The sequence below is a fragment of the Eriocheir sinensis genome, chromosome 12 (genome assembly GCF_024679095.1).
Source record: "Eriocheir sinensis breed Jianghai 21 chromosome 12, ASM2467909v1, whole genome shotgun sequence".
In the NCBI taxonomy this organism is placed as follows: domain Eukaryota; kingdom Metazoa; phylum Arthropoda; class Malacostraca; order Decapoda; family Varunidae; genus Eriocheir; species Eriocheir sinensis.
Window position 1 is genome coordinate 17,036,077 of NC_066520.1, and position 16,166 is coordinate 17,052,242.

At 43.0% G+C, this 16,166-nt stretch overlaps 1 protein-coding gene across 1 annotated transcript in view; it reads left to right on the top strand.

Annotated features, from left to right (window-relative positions):
* Positions 1–14,506, top strand: part of LOC126997508 (uncharacterized) — a 219,800-nt gene extending 205,294 nt beyond the window's left edge. Inside the window, exons 16-20 of the mRNA XM_050858631.1 lie at positions 5,579–5,901; positions 8,799–8,865; positions 12,255–12,637; positions 12,971–13,082; positions 13,467–14,506. Of these exons, the coding sequence (XP_050714588.1) occupies positions 5,579–5,901; positions 8,799–8,865; positions 12,255–12,637; positions 12,971–13,082; positions 13,467–13,948 (1,367 nt within the window). The 3' untranslated portion in view covers positions 13,949–14,506. The remainder of the gene's footprint in view (positions 1–5,578; positions 5,902–8,798; positions 8,866–12,254; positions 12,638–12,970; positions 13,083–13,466) is intronic.
* The last annotated feature ends 1,660 nt before the right edge of the window (positions 14,507–16,166 follow it).

The window sequence follows — 16,166 nt, forward strand, 5'->3', positions numbered from 1 at the left end:
TCTCTATTCACTTTTCTCTGACCTTTTTACTCGCCAACATTCCTCTCATATTGTATCTCTCTTTTCCTTGTCATTCCAATCTTCTCTGCCATATGTTTGTTATAATCCCTCAATAAAAATGCTGCTATATTTACCCCTTACTCTGATTTCGCTTCTATTCTTTATATTCTCTATGTTCTTCTTTAATTCGTACCGTTATAAGTTTGTCATTTCAATCTTCTCTTATTCATTCATTCATTACTCTCTTTATAAGCTTCAAAGAACGATACTCCTTTATTTGTCTCTTGCTGTACTCTTTTTCCAGGCCATTATATATTATCTTGGCTTTCCTTTATCGTATCGTGTACCTTCTCTCCATTGCAGTTATTTTTTTCATTCATCTGTTTTCCTTTATACGAGTCAAAGTCTGATATCATTATACTAGCCTCTAAGTGCCTCGTTTTCCTTTCCTTTTACTATATTCTGTTCACTTTAAGTCCGACCCAAGCTGACAACATAATCCTAAGCGTGATTGCAAGCTGAGTGCTGATTGGCTATTGCTGTGGCTTTCAAGTTTTCTTTGACCTCTGTTTCTGTTTATCTCACGCAGCACTTTCTGCTAATCTGCACTGTGCTTACGAACACGCTTAGGTTTATGTTGTCAGCTTGGGTCAGACTTAACTGGACAGACTTTAGTACATTCAACAGTTTCTCCTTCGTGTATCTTTTCTCCCGCTATTTCAGTCATTTTCATCCATCTATCCCCTTTACAAACCTCAAAAGAAAAACGCTGTTCTACCCGTCACACATTCCTGAGGGTAGCCGTGAACTCTCGCATCGGTATTTCCTCAACAAGCATCGGTAGTGTTCCTCCAGCCGTACCTGTCTTTTTCATCCCTCCTTCCCCTTCATAATCTCCAAAGGAACGACTCTCCGCCTGTCTTTTACTGTGGGAGGCTGTCATGTATCCTTGTAGTGGTATTCCTTTCCAGTCTCTCTTTCTCGCTACTCCCGTGTGTGTGTATATGTGTGAGTGTGTGTTTGTGTGTGTGTTTTACCTGTCACGTTAGCTGCTCGTATTACACCCTCGAAATCCCTTTTTACAACTCTCATTTTTCATTTTCCGCAATATTATGTCTCAGTATTGGATGTGTCTGCTTCTTGGTTTCGCTTTTTTCTGTACTGGATGTCTTTTTACTTCTATATTTTTTTTGTTTTTTGGTTGACTTTTACTTTATTCTTATTCGTACTCGTTGTGATTATTGTTCGAGTTTCTATGTAATTTTCACAGCTCCAGTCTATCTTTCTTCACTTAATCGGACGTTCCCTTTATCAGATGGTCATTTCTCCCACTCTATTGCTCTATACGAGATGCTATTTCAACATTCTGTATCCCACTGTCTACTTTCTCGGTACTCTTCAACTACATTCTATTTTTTTTCTGGGGAAAGTTTACAGTTATCTTTTGTTGTCTCACCGTGCACTTGCTTATGTTGTACGCACACGACGCCAATATAAACTTTTACGTCCTCATTTCTTTCGCACTGCATCACCCACCACCACCACCACCCAAGCTCTCTCCTTCCGCCCCATCCCCTTCATGCTCTCAAAATACTCCTTCCTTCCCGTCACCTCTTAAAGCGATAGGACTCGCCTGTCAGCCAACGTGGAGGCACAGCAAGACACACGATTCCCCTGATCCAGACCCCGTCACATAGAGGCCGCCAGATGCACACAACACCGGTCTTAACATGGGAACGCAGACATATGTACGCTCGCATTCTTGGCGGAGGAAACTCACTTCCTTAATTCTCTCGGGAGGGAAAGAAAGGGGGCGAGCGAGGAGAAAAAATAACGGAGCAAGGCAAGGAAAGAAGAAGAAAGTGTAGGAAGAAACGAAGGAAGGAAGGAAGGGTGAGATGAAGGAAGGAAGGGAGGAAGGAGAAAAGGAAGGAAGAGGACATGAAGAAAGCGGGAATAGAAAGAGAATAGGAAGGCAGTATGGAACGAATGGGGAAATAAACAATAATAGAAGGGGGAAGAAAAGGCAGGAAACCAAGAATGAAGGAGTGAATTTAGAGGGAGAAGGAGATAGAGAGTGAGAGAGAGAGAGAGAAGGAAGGGAGGCAGGAGGGAAATATGGCAGAAAGAAAGTAAGACGAGAAGAATAAAGAGGAAATAAAAAAGCAAATAGGAAATAAAGGAAGATGCAAGGAAGGGGACGTTGGCAGTAAGGAAGGAAGGAAGGAAGGAAAGGAAGGAGAGAAGAAAGGATAGAACATAAAGAGGAAGGAGAAAGAAGGAAGTGATGGAGGAAGAAAGGAAGAAAGGAAATAAAATAAAGAGGAAGGGAGGGAGGAAGAAAGGAAGAAAGGAAATAAAATAAAGAGGAAGGGAGGGAGGAAGAAAGGAAAAAAGGAAAGAAAATAAAGAGGAAGGGAGGGAGGAAGAAAGGAAGAAAGGAAAGAAAATAAAGAGGAAGGGAGGGAGGAAGAAAGGAAGAAAGGAAAGAAAATAAAGAGGAAGGGAGGGAGGAAGAAAGGAAGAAAGGAACTAAAATAAAGAGGAAGGGAGGGAGGAAGAAAGGAAGAAAGGAAATAAAATAAAGAGGAAGGGAGGGAGGAAGAAAGGGAGAAAGGAAAGAAAATAAAGAGAATGAGAGGGAGGAAGAAAGGAAGAAGGGGAAAAAAAATAAAGAGGAAAGAAGGAGAGCAGGAAGGCAGGAAGAACGGGGAAGCAGAACCACACCTTGCCAAGCCGACTGTATATCTCTGTCACCGTTTTTATTATCTCTTTCCTTCTTTTCCTGTGGTTTATTTTATTTCGGCGTGCAGTCTATTTTTACCTTTTTTATTTGTCTGCATGTAGCACAGACTGAACCCTTCGCCCATTCCCCCTTCCTCAGCCTCCCAAAACCATACCCTTTCCCCATCCTGTTTCCACGCCCGATTTCTCCATCTCTACCTTCCTCAATTTCTATATAGCCCCAGTCCTACATAGCCCCTCACTCTCCCTTCCCCGCTCTTCCCCTCTGCGTCTCATATCCCCAGACACACCGCGCTCTCTCCCCTCCCATCATTTCTCTCCCGACCTCCCTTCCTCCGCCTCTCTGTCTCTCTCTTTCCCTCTCTCTCATCTCCCCAAACCGTCATCATAAAACCTGACAACATACGAAGCAGGGCAAAGAAATAGACATCAGGAGCAGCTTTAATTCGTCCGCCTGAGGTCTTTTAACTTTTTTATTTTGTATTAAACGCAGAAATTATAGTCGTTCTTTAATGTATCTGATATGCATTGCTAATCTGCGTCACCAGTAAAAGTTTATCAATCAGTGGACTCGTGTGCCGGTAAAACGGACATCAAAGGGGTGGTAGAAGCTTTACGTTTTATATTAATGGTTTAAGTGTAGACGCTTTTCAATTGAGAATACAAAAAAGGGCGCGAAGACCTCCACCCATACAGAGATCCGCTGTAAATTTAACTCACATCCCTCCAAAAAAAAAAACACGATATTAAGCCAACTCTTTACTTTTCTTTGTCTTTTATAACTCTAATAATCAGAAATAGGAGGCGAATAGGAACAATCGTAACAATGATAGCGAATATAATACTAACAATAATAATATAAATCAAAGTGCCAAAAGTGATGCACAACTGAATATCAAGAACTACTTTAAATATTGGCTGATTGACTTTTACAGACTCATTATATCTTTTTCTATTCTCCTGTAAATTCGAGTTTTATCATATATTATCATTTTCTTTTCTCTTTTCACTCTTCTTTTTCTTTCCATTTGCGTGTGCTAAAACTCCAGGCACCAGAAGCAGCGTCTTTGTATAGGCTTAGGAACCTCTGGCAGGCTTCTTGTTTGTTTAAATCTACGTTCTTTTTTGTCCTTCATCAGATATTATAAACCATATGCATTCTTCTTCCCCTTCTTTTTTTTTTTACAGTAGAGGAAGCAGTTCAAGGGCAAAACAAAAAAGAAAACAATAATGAATAAAAAAAGCCCGCTACTCACTGCTCCATCTCTTCTTCTTTTCTTGTTCTTTTTCCTCCTCCTCCTTCTTCCCCCTCCTGGTCTACTTCCTTCTCCTTTTCCAACCATATGCAGTAATTCTTCCTCCTCGTCTTTTTCCTCCACTTTTTTATCTTTTTCTTGTTCTTCATTGTCTTCTTCCTCTTCTTCGTCCTCCTCCTCCTCCTCCTCCTCCTCCTCTTCCTCCTCTTCTAACTCGTCTTCCTATCCTTCTCAGCCAAAAGTTCACCCTCGAGGACGCAAGGAGGCGCGAGAAGTGCGTGTGAGGACATTTTAATTGCATTCCCGGAAGATTGTTAATTCCAAGTTCTTTTTAGCGGGCACATTTTGCACGCACGACCATGCTTATTTCGGGGGTAATTTTCTCATTTCACGTCGCCTCTCTTTATACTGTCACGCGTTACGGTTCTTTCATATGTTTTCGTCTAGACTAGTTTGCTTTTTTGTGGCTATTTTTATTTGGATCTCGTTTTTTGTCTCCTTTCTTTGCCGTGGAAGTGTTTATTCTTTTATACGTATGCTAATAATCTACTTTTTTATTCTTGCATTCTTCAGTCACTCATTCTTACTTACCTAACCCAACAACCGCTAGTTTCTATTTTTACTTGCCATTTTTACGACTCATTCTTTTTCTGGAAGTATTTATCACTCTATTATAAGGGAAATAATACTTTGCATTCTTATATTCTTCAGTCCCTCATCGTAAGGTACTTTTCATCATCTCTTGACACAATGAACCACAAATACACAATAATCTGACTAAATCACGACAATGTTCTCCGCATCTATTCTGTTATACATGTGTTCGAAATCCATTCTTCATTCTAGTACTGTTCCGTCACTCATTGTTACTTTCCATCATCCCTTGACACAATGAACTACAATTACACAATCATCTGTCTAAATCACGACAATGTTCCCCGTATATTTTCTGTTAAACGTGTGCTCGAAATCTATTCCTCATTCTTGTCCTGTTACGTTACTCATTGTTACTTTCCATCATCCCCTGACACAATGAACTTCAATTACACAATCTAACTAAGCCACGGCAATCTTTTCTGTGTATCCCACTTTCATTGTGCTCGGGGTACAATGAAAGGTTTTCCCGCGCGCGTATTATTTCCTGAAACGCAACCGTAAAATTTCAGCCGCTTTGCCTCCTTTCCGTCATCTGTTTCCTTGCGCCCCTGCTGATCGGCGGCAATGGAGGCGATCACGCAACGAAAACACAGCAACACACGAGGCATTTGTTACCGAGAGCTGCGATACACGACACCCTACCTGAGCCAAGCCGAGCCGAACCGAACCAACCAAACACAAAACACAGAAACACATACACAGAAACACACAGACAAGCACACACACACACACACACACACACACACACACACACACACACACACACACACACACACACACACGCGCGCGCAAACAAACAAATACACAAATAAAAACAACCCACACAGTTCCGAATGTATGCGTGACTCATATCTCATCTCATTTCCGATTCTTTTCTCGGCGAATTTCCTCATTACCACTGCAGTCCCTCTCTCCCGCAGGCGTGTCGTCCGGTGGGGAGGGGCGCACGAGTAAGGGAGGAGGAGGAGGAGGCGTAGGAGGCACCGGCAGTAGTAGCAGCAGCAGTAGCAGTAGCAGCTCCCCCAGCGGCAGCAGCGGCGGGAGTGGTGACGGCCCGGAAGGAGGGTGGACGGAAGGGGGTGGAGGAGCAGGTGGAGTGGGCGGCGGGTGGGTTTTTGTCCCTCCCATGATGCTGGTGTTGGCTGGGTCCCTCTCGTCCATCCTCCTCCTCGCGCTTATCATCATCGTCATCATCAAGAGAAGGGGAAGGAGGACGCAGAGGGTGGAGAGGCAGCTGGAGCAGGTGGGTTGTTTCTTATATTGGTCTGTTGGTTTGTGTTAATGTTACTGTCTTTTTCACTGCCTGGAACTTTTTGAGGGAGTTGGTGTGTCTGTCTATTCGAATATCCATCACGACCCCTTCATTCCTTCTTCCTTTTCTTACTCTAATGTCTCTCCTTCCTTCCGCTTCCTGAGACTTCCTTGATCATAACCAAGCAAGCAAAATCTTATACCTCCACAGACTGCCCATTCGCCCTTGAACAAAGTCACTTTTACTCTACCTCAGGAGACCAATTCACCCTCAAAACTCTCGTTCCCATCCAACAAACAACTGTTCCATTTTCATGAGAAATTTAAGCTTTACTCAACGGACAGCTTTCTTCAGCCGAGTGACAGCTTCTTCTTCGAAAGGGATAACTTTTATTTCTTTTCCGCCAAACACTCAGCCTTTTGCGCTATAAAGGGAGGCAATTCCAGGCCAAGAAAGAGCCCCTGCGTCTGAGTCCCAGCCTGCCAACCCTTAACCCACCCGCGCGCTTCCAGGTTCCTTTCGCTCTCGGGGTGAAGAGCTATCAGTCCTGAGCCGCGTGGAACCTCCTCTGGGATATATATATATATATATATATATATATATATATATATATATATATATATATATATATATATATATATATATATATATATATATATATATATATATATATATATATATATATATATATATATATATATATATATATATATATATATATATATATATATATATATATATATATATATATATATATATATACCTGAGGGATGGATGGGACAGAAATACTTAATTTTGGTACGAACTATGATTGCGTTTTAAAATTCGTTTGCAGAAAAAAAAAAAACTTAAAACTTGATTGATGGATGGATGGGACATATATACTTGTTCCGGGTACGGACTACGATTACTTTTGAAAATTCGTTTGCAGCAAAACACTTACAACTTGTTTTAAATTGGTGAGAGATCCACTCAGTAAATTGAAACGAAAATGCTTATAATCTGGGATGAGTGAGTTTTCATGTAGGGATCTTTGAACTATAAACGTTTTACATTCGCTGGCAGAACGATGTTAGGTATTTTTTCATCGGCTCGCAAATTAACACGTGAGCATCTGTGTAATACTCTTCAGCGATTAAGTGTTGCCTTGGGGTGTAGGAAAGACATTGTAACAAACGATCATCAAATTATCTCACAGGTTATAGTGACACGCTATTTTAGGGGCATCTTTAAACTATGCTAAAGGGCTGATAACATATCTGCTATTTTTCTCAACTTTCTTTGTCGTATATTGCTGGAGAGGAAATTACAATGGTGTCTTACATACGTATCTAAATAGTCAAGATCGTCGCAAACAAAATGTCTAGTCTTTGTTCTTTACTCTTACACATGTATTTATAGACTAATTAAGACACTAATACATTAACACACTGATGGGTCCCTCGTATTTCATCCTCCAGCATGGCATTAACGAATCATCAAAGCCTCGTGTTGATTTCACAGTAAATAAAAAGCTGACATCTAAGATTTTACCTGAGAGACAGAGTGGTATTTCTTTAAGATAATTTTACCCTCCAAGATTTTTTCCCGATCCCAAACGTCACAATGAGAAGCCGAATCGCATTCCGATCCTCAGCGCATGTCAGGGGAGAGAGTTACAACTGATATCTGAAATTGGCTTTTGGGGAGCGACGGTTTGATGAGCGGGGAACGGAACAGAAAAGGCATTATAAAAAGGGTAAAAAAATGACCCAGAAAAACGAAAGAAAAATAAGTAGTCCACTCAGCGCTATCCTTCCTCTCCTATAACACCACCACTACCACCACCACTATCAACAACAAAAACAACGAAAACAACAACACCATCATCACCATCACCCGGCGAGCACCCACGCCAGAATGAAGAGCTGAAACTGCTGATCTAACGTTTGTGTATTTTAACTCTCCGCTGCCTTGTTTGTGCTACATCTCCATATTTATGCTCTTCACACAAATATTACTACCGTGAAAAACAAAGACCGGTTCCTCATCACGGTCGGGTTTTCTGGGGCATCGCTCGTAATCGGTTTAACATTTTATTCCGTCGTTTCCACACCTTTGGCTGCACAAACAGACTTTCCCAGAGTGCTCATAAGCGTGCAAAGAACAATACGGTTTTACTGGTGATCACTCGTCTGCGGGTGAGGCTGTAATTCAATTCTACGGTTCCTCGTTCTTCCTGTTATTTGATTTCCGCGAGAGGAACGCCAAACGGACGATATTCACAGCGTTATTTCTTCAACAATTGGTTTTGATCCAGAATATCCATAGGAACACACTGTATCATAAATGCACTAACGGCGTGTGACTCATATAATGTTTTTGTTCTCTAAAATACAATAAACGTGAGAACAGCCGTACGAATATATATGACTTCAGTTTTCATTGAGACAAATTATTCTATCCAGTTTTCCTGAAATGTAAATCTATCGAAAAGTTTGCAAGGAAGGACGAGTAACTTCTGAGAGCATAACGAAGTGCCTCGAATCTTCGTAGTCAGGAACATTCATGGCAAAAGTATACAGACAAGAGTTTATTTACTTTGGCTGATGACGACCACGTGGACGCCTGGCAGAGGGAAGGAATATCACGACTGGCAGGAGTTCATACGATTTCTCACCACCTCAATATTTACTAACCGTATCAGAAAAGGAGTTTGCGAGCATTTGTGAGAAGAGAAAAATCTTATTCCCCTTCATTCTTAAAAAAAAAAAACATGACCAAACGTTTATAAATCATCGAAAAAAAACGAAAGCTACATCGAACATTTACATTAAGAGTCACAGGAAAAGTTAGAATATAATGATTAGACGATTTTATAATGAGGATACTTTTTTTCTCGTCCACAGGTGAAACTAAGCGGCGAGGCCCTGGTGCCACCCCCGTCCCCCCAGGAGGCGCCCCGACGAACCCCAGGTGAGTGACGCTCGTGTGAAATGCGAAGAGGGGGGAGAGAAAGAAGGGAAGGTTGGAGGAAGTAAAAAATAGATAAAAAAGAAGAAGAGGAAGGAGGTAGAGGAATCAAGAGAGAAAAATATAATGGAAAAGGAAAAGAAAGAATGAAAGGAAGGAGAAAAGTGGAGAACTGAGAAAGAGGGAGAGGTCAAGGAGAGCAAAGAAGGAAGGAAGAAGGGAACGTTGGAGGAAGGAAAAACTGGATTGAGAAGACGAGAGATAGGGAAGAAAGGAGGAAGAGGAATCATGAGAGAAAAAATATAATAGAAAAGGAAAAGAATGAAAGGAAGGAGAAAAGTGGAGAATAGAGAAAGAGGGAGAGATCAAGGAGAGCATAGAAGGAAGGAAAGAAGTGAAGGATGGAGGAAAGAAAAACTGGATTGAGAAGACGAAAGATAAGGAAAGAAGGAGGTAGAAGAATCAAGACATAAAAATTAAAAAGGGAAGGAAGAGAAAAAAATAAAAAAAGGAAGGAGAGAAGTAGAGCATAGAGAAAGATGGAGAGGTCAAGGAGAGCATAAAAAGGAAGGAAAGAAGGGAAGGTTGGAGGAAGGAGAGTGATGAGTAGAACACAAAAGAAAGAAGAGGAGGAAGGAGGTAGAGGAATCAGAGAGAGAGGAAATATAGAGAAGAAGAAAAAGGAAGGATGGAGAGAAGAAGAAAAATGGAAGTGGGAGAAAGTGCAAAAGGGGGAGAGTAAGTAGGGAAGGTCGGAGGAAGGAAAAAGATGGATAGAAAGAAGAAGAAAGAGGGGAAGGAAAGAGGCATAAGAATCGAGATAGAAAAATATAAAAGGGAAGGACAAGAAATGATATGGGTAAGGAAGAGATTACTGAAGGAGAGAGAGAAAAGTCAGGGAGAAAATGGGAGGAAGGAGGAAAAGGGAGAGAAAGAACGACCTGATGGAAAGAAAGAAAGGAAGGAAGGAGAGAGGTAAACTTAAGGAAGGAGGGAAAGGAGAAATAAGGCTATGAAAAAAAAAGAACGAGATGAGGGAAAAGAAGAAAAGAAGGAAAGAGGAAACCTTGGGAAAACAGAAGTTAGAAAACGCCATAGAATAACAAATATATATACACAAGAGATACCACGGTTTACCACAACACTAGGAGGGAGACAGACTTACAGATTGATGGAAAGAATGGGGTTAGAATATTAGCTGGAAGGAGATGCAAGCTAAAATAAGACAATGGGGGAAATGATAATGGGAAAACAGGGCAATAGGAAAGTCGTAGGAGAGGAAAAAAGGAGTCACGAAGTTAAGATCAAAGGTGCAAAGGCGAAAAAAAAGGAAAAGGGTAAAAAGATGAAAGAAAATGTTAAATAAAGAGTTGAGGTACGAGATGACAAAGTGAGACAGATAAAGAAGATGTATTGACAAGAGGTAAGGGAAGCTGAAGGGAGAGAGATATGAGAGAGAGAGAGAGAGAGAGAGAGAGAGAGAGAGAGAGAGAGAGAGAGAGAGAGAGAGAGAGAGAGAGAGAGAGAGAGAGAGAGAGAGAGAGAGAGAGAGAGAGAGAGAGAGAGAGAGAGAGAGAGAGAGAGAGAGAGAGAGAGAGAGAGAGAGAGAGAGAGAGAGAGAGAGAGAGAGAGAGAGAGAGAGCGAGAGTGAGAGAGAGAGAGAGAGACCAGATCCATCTCATCCTCTCCTGCTCAAATTTAGCATTACCGAAATAGGAATACACACACACACACACACACACACACACACACACACACACACACACACACACACACACACACACAAAATCCCTTCTGATCCAGCCCACATCCACCTCTACTCCTCCTCCTCGTCTTCCTCCTCCTCCCAACTCCTTCTCCCCCTCCTCCTCCCTCTCTCTCAAGGCCACTCACGCGACAATCTCAGGCAATGCCCCAAATAGGATTGTCCCTTGATCTCCCTCTTCCTCAGCCTAATCAGACTTCCCCGTCACGTATAATTTATCCAATGGCATACGACTAATATTCCTCCTTCCCCGCTGCGCCCTCCTCCTCCTCCTCCTCCTTCTCTTCATTCTCCTCTCTCTACTTCTTCTGGTTCTCATATTCTTGTTCCACCATCATCGTTGTTTTCTCCTTCATCTCCGCTGAGTTATTCTGTTTCTCCTGCACTTCTTATTCCTGTTTCGCCGCTGCGTCATTCTCCTCCTCCTCCTCTTCATTCTCCTCTCTACTTCCTCTGGCTAGCGTTGTTTTCTCCTCCGTCTCCTTTAGTTATTATGTTTCTCCTGCTCTTCTTATTCCTATTTCACCTCTGTCTTCTTTTTTTCTCTTCTTTTTCTTCCTCTTCCTCCTACTACTTCTTCCGGTTCTTCTATTCTTATTCCTCCGTCAGCATTGTCTTCTTCTCTGTCTCTCATTTCTTCTGTATCTCAGTTTTCTTCTCCTCCTCCTCCTCCTCCTTTCTTCTGTTTCCTCCATCTTCTCTTCCTTTCACCACATCTGCTTTTCCTGATGTTCTTATTCTTCCCTAATATTGTTTTTTTCCGGGCTTTTATTTATTCTGCTGTTTCTCCTACTCCTCTGCTTCCTCGGCGTGTTCCTCTAGTTCTTGTTGTTATTATTTTCCTTCTGTTTACTTATCTTCTTTTAGGGATAGAGGGAGGAGTAGGAGGACGGCGAAGAGGAAAAGGACAAAGAAAGAATGAAGAAAGAAAAGAGATAAATGAGAGGTAAAAAGAGAAGGATTAATAGGGTGTGCAAGGAAGGCAAAGACAGACAGAGAAAAAAGATGAAAAATAACGAGAGCGTAGAAAAAATCACCCTCAAACATAATAAATAGGATGTAGGAAGACGGAGAAGAGGAAAAGAAGAAAGAAAGAATGAAGAAAGAAAAGAGATAAATGAGAGGTAAAAAGAGAAGGATTAATCGGGTGTGCAAGGAAAGCCACTACGCAGAGAGTAAAAAAGATGAAAAATACCGAGAGCTTAGAAAAAATTGCCCTCAAATGTAAAAAAAAATAGCGCGCGAGTGTTGTGAATGTGCACCCGATGTAATGCCGGAGTGATCATCTACATCATTAAAATGGAAACACAATAGGCATGACTGGTTTGTGAAGATAAAAGACATGAACGTGATTAAATTGTGTCAAACAAACGTGGCCATTAACCTGCACGGCAAAAAAAAAAATGTATATACTCCAGTAACACAATACGTGAAATTACACTACAATACAATCAAATTTCCATTCAAACATTTGCATTAAAAAACGGTAAAAAAAAGGGGTTATTTCAAATTTGGGAACCTATAAATCCGTCCGTTTTATTCAGTTTTATGAGAACGATTCGGGGTGATGCAAAGTTCGTAGTTTTATTCCGCTTTACGATGATAATTCGAGATATGACGGTTTCAGGCTCGAGGAGGAAGCAGCACGGGACTCGAGGCGACGGCGTGACGGACGAGGGGAGTTGTGCCGGCAGTGTGTGTGGCAGCGGCAGCAGGGAGACGGTGCTTGACGGGGGCGGTGAAGAGGGCGAGATGGTGTGCGGGACAACGGTTACGGCTGAGGTGGAAATGACAGGAGGAGGCGACGCAACAGCAACCGGAGGAGACAGAAAGGACGGAGAGGCGAGGTTAGGAGGCGGATCTGTGGTCACGTCAGTAGCGCCAGGAGTGGGAGGAACACCGCCAGCAGGGATTATGATCAGAGGCGTCGGACTATTTGATAACAGTGGCGCTTGTAACGGCGGCCTCCTCCCCTCAGTCTCCACCGCCTCCCCGATGGATCTTCTGACGGTGAGAGGAAATGCCTTTGTCTCCATTTTAGGGTTTTGTCAGATAAGATCAAAATAATCGTGGCATTAAGTATGAACACCTTTTTTGTTTGTTTTTATAGCCTCGAATTCCCTTACCTCTCACATAAACGGATGGCGATTCAAATCCATCCATTATCATCACTCAAAGCGTCAAGTCAGCATCGCTTCAGCATAAATTATAATCCTCAGCCTTGACCTGTCTAGTGTCGCTATTCCTTTGACCTTAGCGACGTGTCAAGGTCGAGACGAATCGCAGCACTGACATGAACCCTGACCCGATCTAACTATTCTGTCCTCCTCTCGTCCACCACAGGGAACGCTGCAGGAGGGGGGCCTCGCGGGGGTGAACAACGCCACCCTGCCTCTGCTGGGGGTGAGTCGCCTGGGGCGGGGCGCAGCCAGGCAGCAACAGGTTCTCCTTCAGGGTAAGGATATCTAATTGTGTTGGCAGCGGAGGGTTCCATGACAAACTGAATAGCTGTCTTGATAAGCTTCACTGTTGCGAGGTTTATTTGTTTGTTTGTGTGTGGGAGGGAGAGGGGAGAGGAGGGGAGAGATCGCACACATTCATGAGTGCGTGTGCGTGGCTGTATCGTTTTTACTGAAAATGCCAATGTATATCAAATAAATGTTTCTTTTATTTCTACGTTTACTAAATTTAGGCTGCAATAAGAATATGCAAGGCGCCAAGTAGAAACTTCTCTAAATCTTAAGTGTTGCATTATTGATTTATATAAAGTAGTTATGCCATATCAAATGTTTCATGGAATGCGTTGCCTCTCTAGTCTGTCTTTTGCCCTGATCGACAGAAGTGCCAGTGTTGGGCGTGGGCGGTCTGATGGGCAGCGGCCTCGACCTCAGTCATGGTGGAGGCATGGGCACCATCAACATGGGCGTCGCGGGAATGCCGAGGATGATGGGCGTTAACATGGGCGGTCTGATAGGTGCTGGCGTGGGTAGTCCGTGCATGGGCGGGGGTACCCTGAGAACGGTGGGTAGCATGGGTGCAGTGCGCGGCATGGGAACAATGAGTGGCATGGGAACAATAGGTGGCTTGGGTGCAATGGGCGGCGTGGGTGCTCCAAGGGGCATGGGACCAGTGGGCAGGCTGGAGGCGGGGAGCGGTGGTAACTACTTGGTGGTGAGCACGCCCGGACTCCCCTCCTCCTCCTCCTCCTCCCCCGTGCCTGCACCGATCCACTACCAGACTCAGTCCCCGGCCGGGCGTGTGCGGCAGAACATTGAAGACACGAGCTTCACGCATCCCAACGAAAGTATGAGTTCGTTGTGAGGACCCACCCCATTATCAGCGCCGCCGCCGACGTCACCTCCACCTCACACCTTCGTCTTCACCGCTCTCGCCACCATCACACCAACGCCGCCGCAACCACCTCCACCACCATGACCAAACGCCATTCCTATTCAACCCGAGGCCGAGAGTGTACCTTTTGTACTTCATCAACTGCAATGTGTCTTTCGGGGCAAACTTCGTGCCGCGAGACTCCCCCGAGCTGAGGGCCTTGGCGTGGGCAGTGACGACGGGCCTTCTTGCCGCCCCGTTGGACTTAGCCATTGGGCCGAGTGCTTCCCAGGACCTCCCGGACTAGTCGGAGTGTTGGAAGTGCTGAGTCGGTCTCGCGTCCCTTTCGGACCACACGCCAGCCAGATAAAAGTGGCTTATCCTGAGTGGGTGAGGACCAGTGAACGTGAGTTGGATTTCGCAAGTGAAGTGAAAAACAGGTAAATGAAAGCTCTTGCTTCAGTGACGGGGAGTCTCAGATTTTCACCTTCCTTTCTTTTGTATTCCATAGGAGAAAATAATTTAACACAATCACACACGTTATATATATATATATATATATATATATATATATATATATATATATATATATATATATATATATATATATATATATATATATATATATATATATATATATGACATGTTTTCATACCATACTGAAACACAACACAAGAAAAATACACACACACACACACACACACACACACACACACACACACACACACACACACACACTAAAAACAATCAGCACACCGCTCGAGCCCCACCTTCGTATAATCGCAAACACACGACAATTCTCCCTCGTGACGATCGCCCGTGAGCTGACCTTGCTTCCCCTTGACCTGACCCAAGTAGAAAGTGACCTCAATTTATGGAAACGAGCCGTGTGTGGCACTTGGTTTTCACACAGGCATAAACACGAAATCAGACACTTATACATACTACCAAAACACACATTCACACACACACACACACAAACACACAAAACAAACAAAGAAAGGAACAAAAGAAACCAATCAGATACACCAGCTCTGATTATAGAGTTTCTAATGTTTCTAGAGATATTTGTATTACATGTTATCATATAAAAACAATAATAAAGTATCTCTTCTGACGAGTTCTTGCTTCCGACCTGCAGGCAAAAAGATGATCCCGAACCTTTATCAGAGAACACAGAGCAATCGGAATCCATCTCTCCCCTCTCTTCCTCTCTCCCGGCTTTGGCATCTTGACGGAGCATCTCCCGTGAATGTGGGGCCGATTGAGGAAGTTGTGATTTTGACTTTCCAGGAATTAATCTTCGCTGCTAAAGTCAAGCGGAAACTCCTTTCGAGGGTTTCATTCAAGGTTACGAGATTTACGATACTTTTGTGAGGACGGGTTGGCGGCGGCGTGCTGAGAGAGGCGCGTCTGAATGAAAACTTTCCACGAACATCAACAAGGGTCAGCAGAATCCCATTGCTAAATTCAGATCGGTAAAAAATCAGGTAAGGAGTTCTGCTGTCTGTTACGTTCCGGGATTCCTACTGCCAGGTAACGTTCTTTGGGAGAATTAGAATGGATGGGTGATAAAAAGGTTCTTCCTATTGTTCCATTCGGATAGGTAAAAACAGGTAAGGAGTTTTTCTGTCTGTTACGTCTCGAGATTACTACTGCCAGGTAACGTTCTTTGGGAGAATTAGAATGGATGGGTGATAAAAAGGTTCTTCCTATTGATGTCTCCATTCGTATAGGTAAAAACAGGTAAGTAGTTTTATTGTCTGTTACGCCTCGAGATCTCTAGTGTCAGGTAACATTCTTTGGGGGAGTTAGAATATATGAATGATAAAAAGATCCATAAAGAAATATATAATGATCATCCCAGCTGTAAAGAAGGTCATTGGAACAGGCAATTACTTCACTACATTATAAAGGTGGAACTGGATTCTCTTAAGTTAGCTATGAATAGGTTCAGAAGGAGAGCAGCAAACCTCTTTCCAAGCCTCAATACGTCAACCAGAAACGGACCTCAAGATTAAGGGACGTAGGAAGCCAACGAAGGAGGATGTTTTGAGGGGGCAATACTTTTCGTTGGGCATTGTTGGAAATTTTCGAGATGAGTGAAGCAACGGGGAAAGTTTTTACGACTCCGGTGTAGCACGAGCAGATACACTCGGCAAAGAGGAGAGGACAAGGAGGAAACATATTGTGGGAGATATACTTTGAA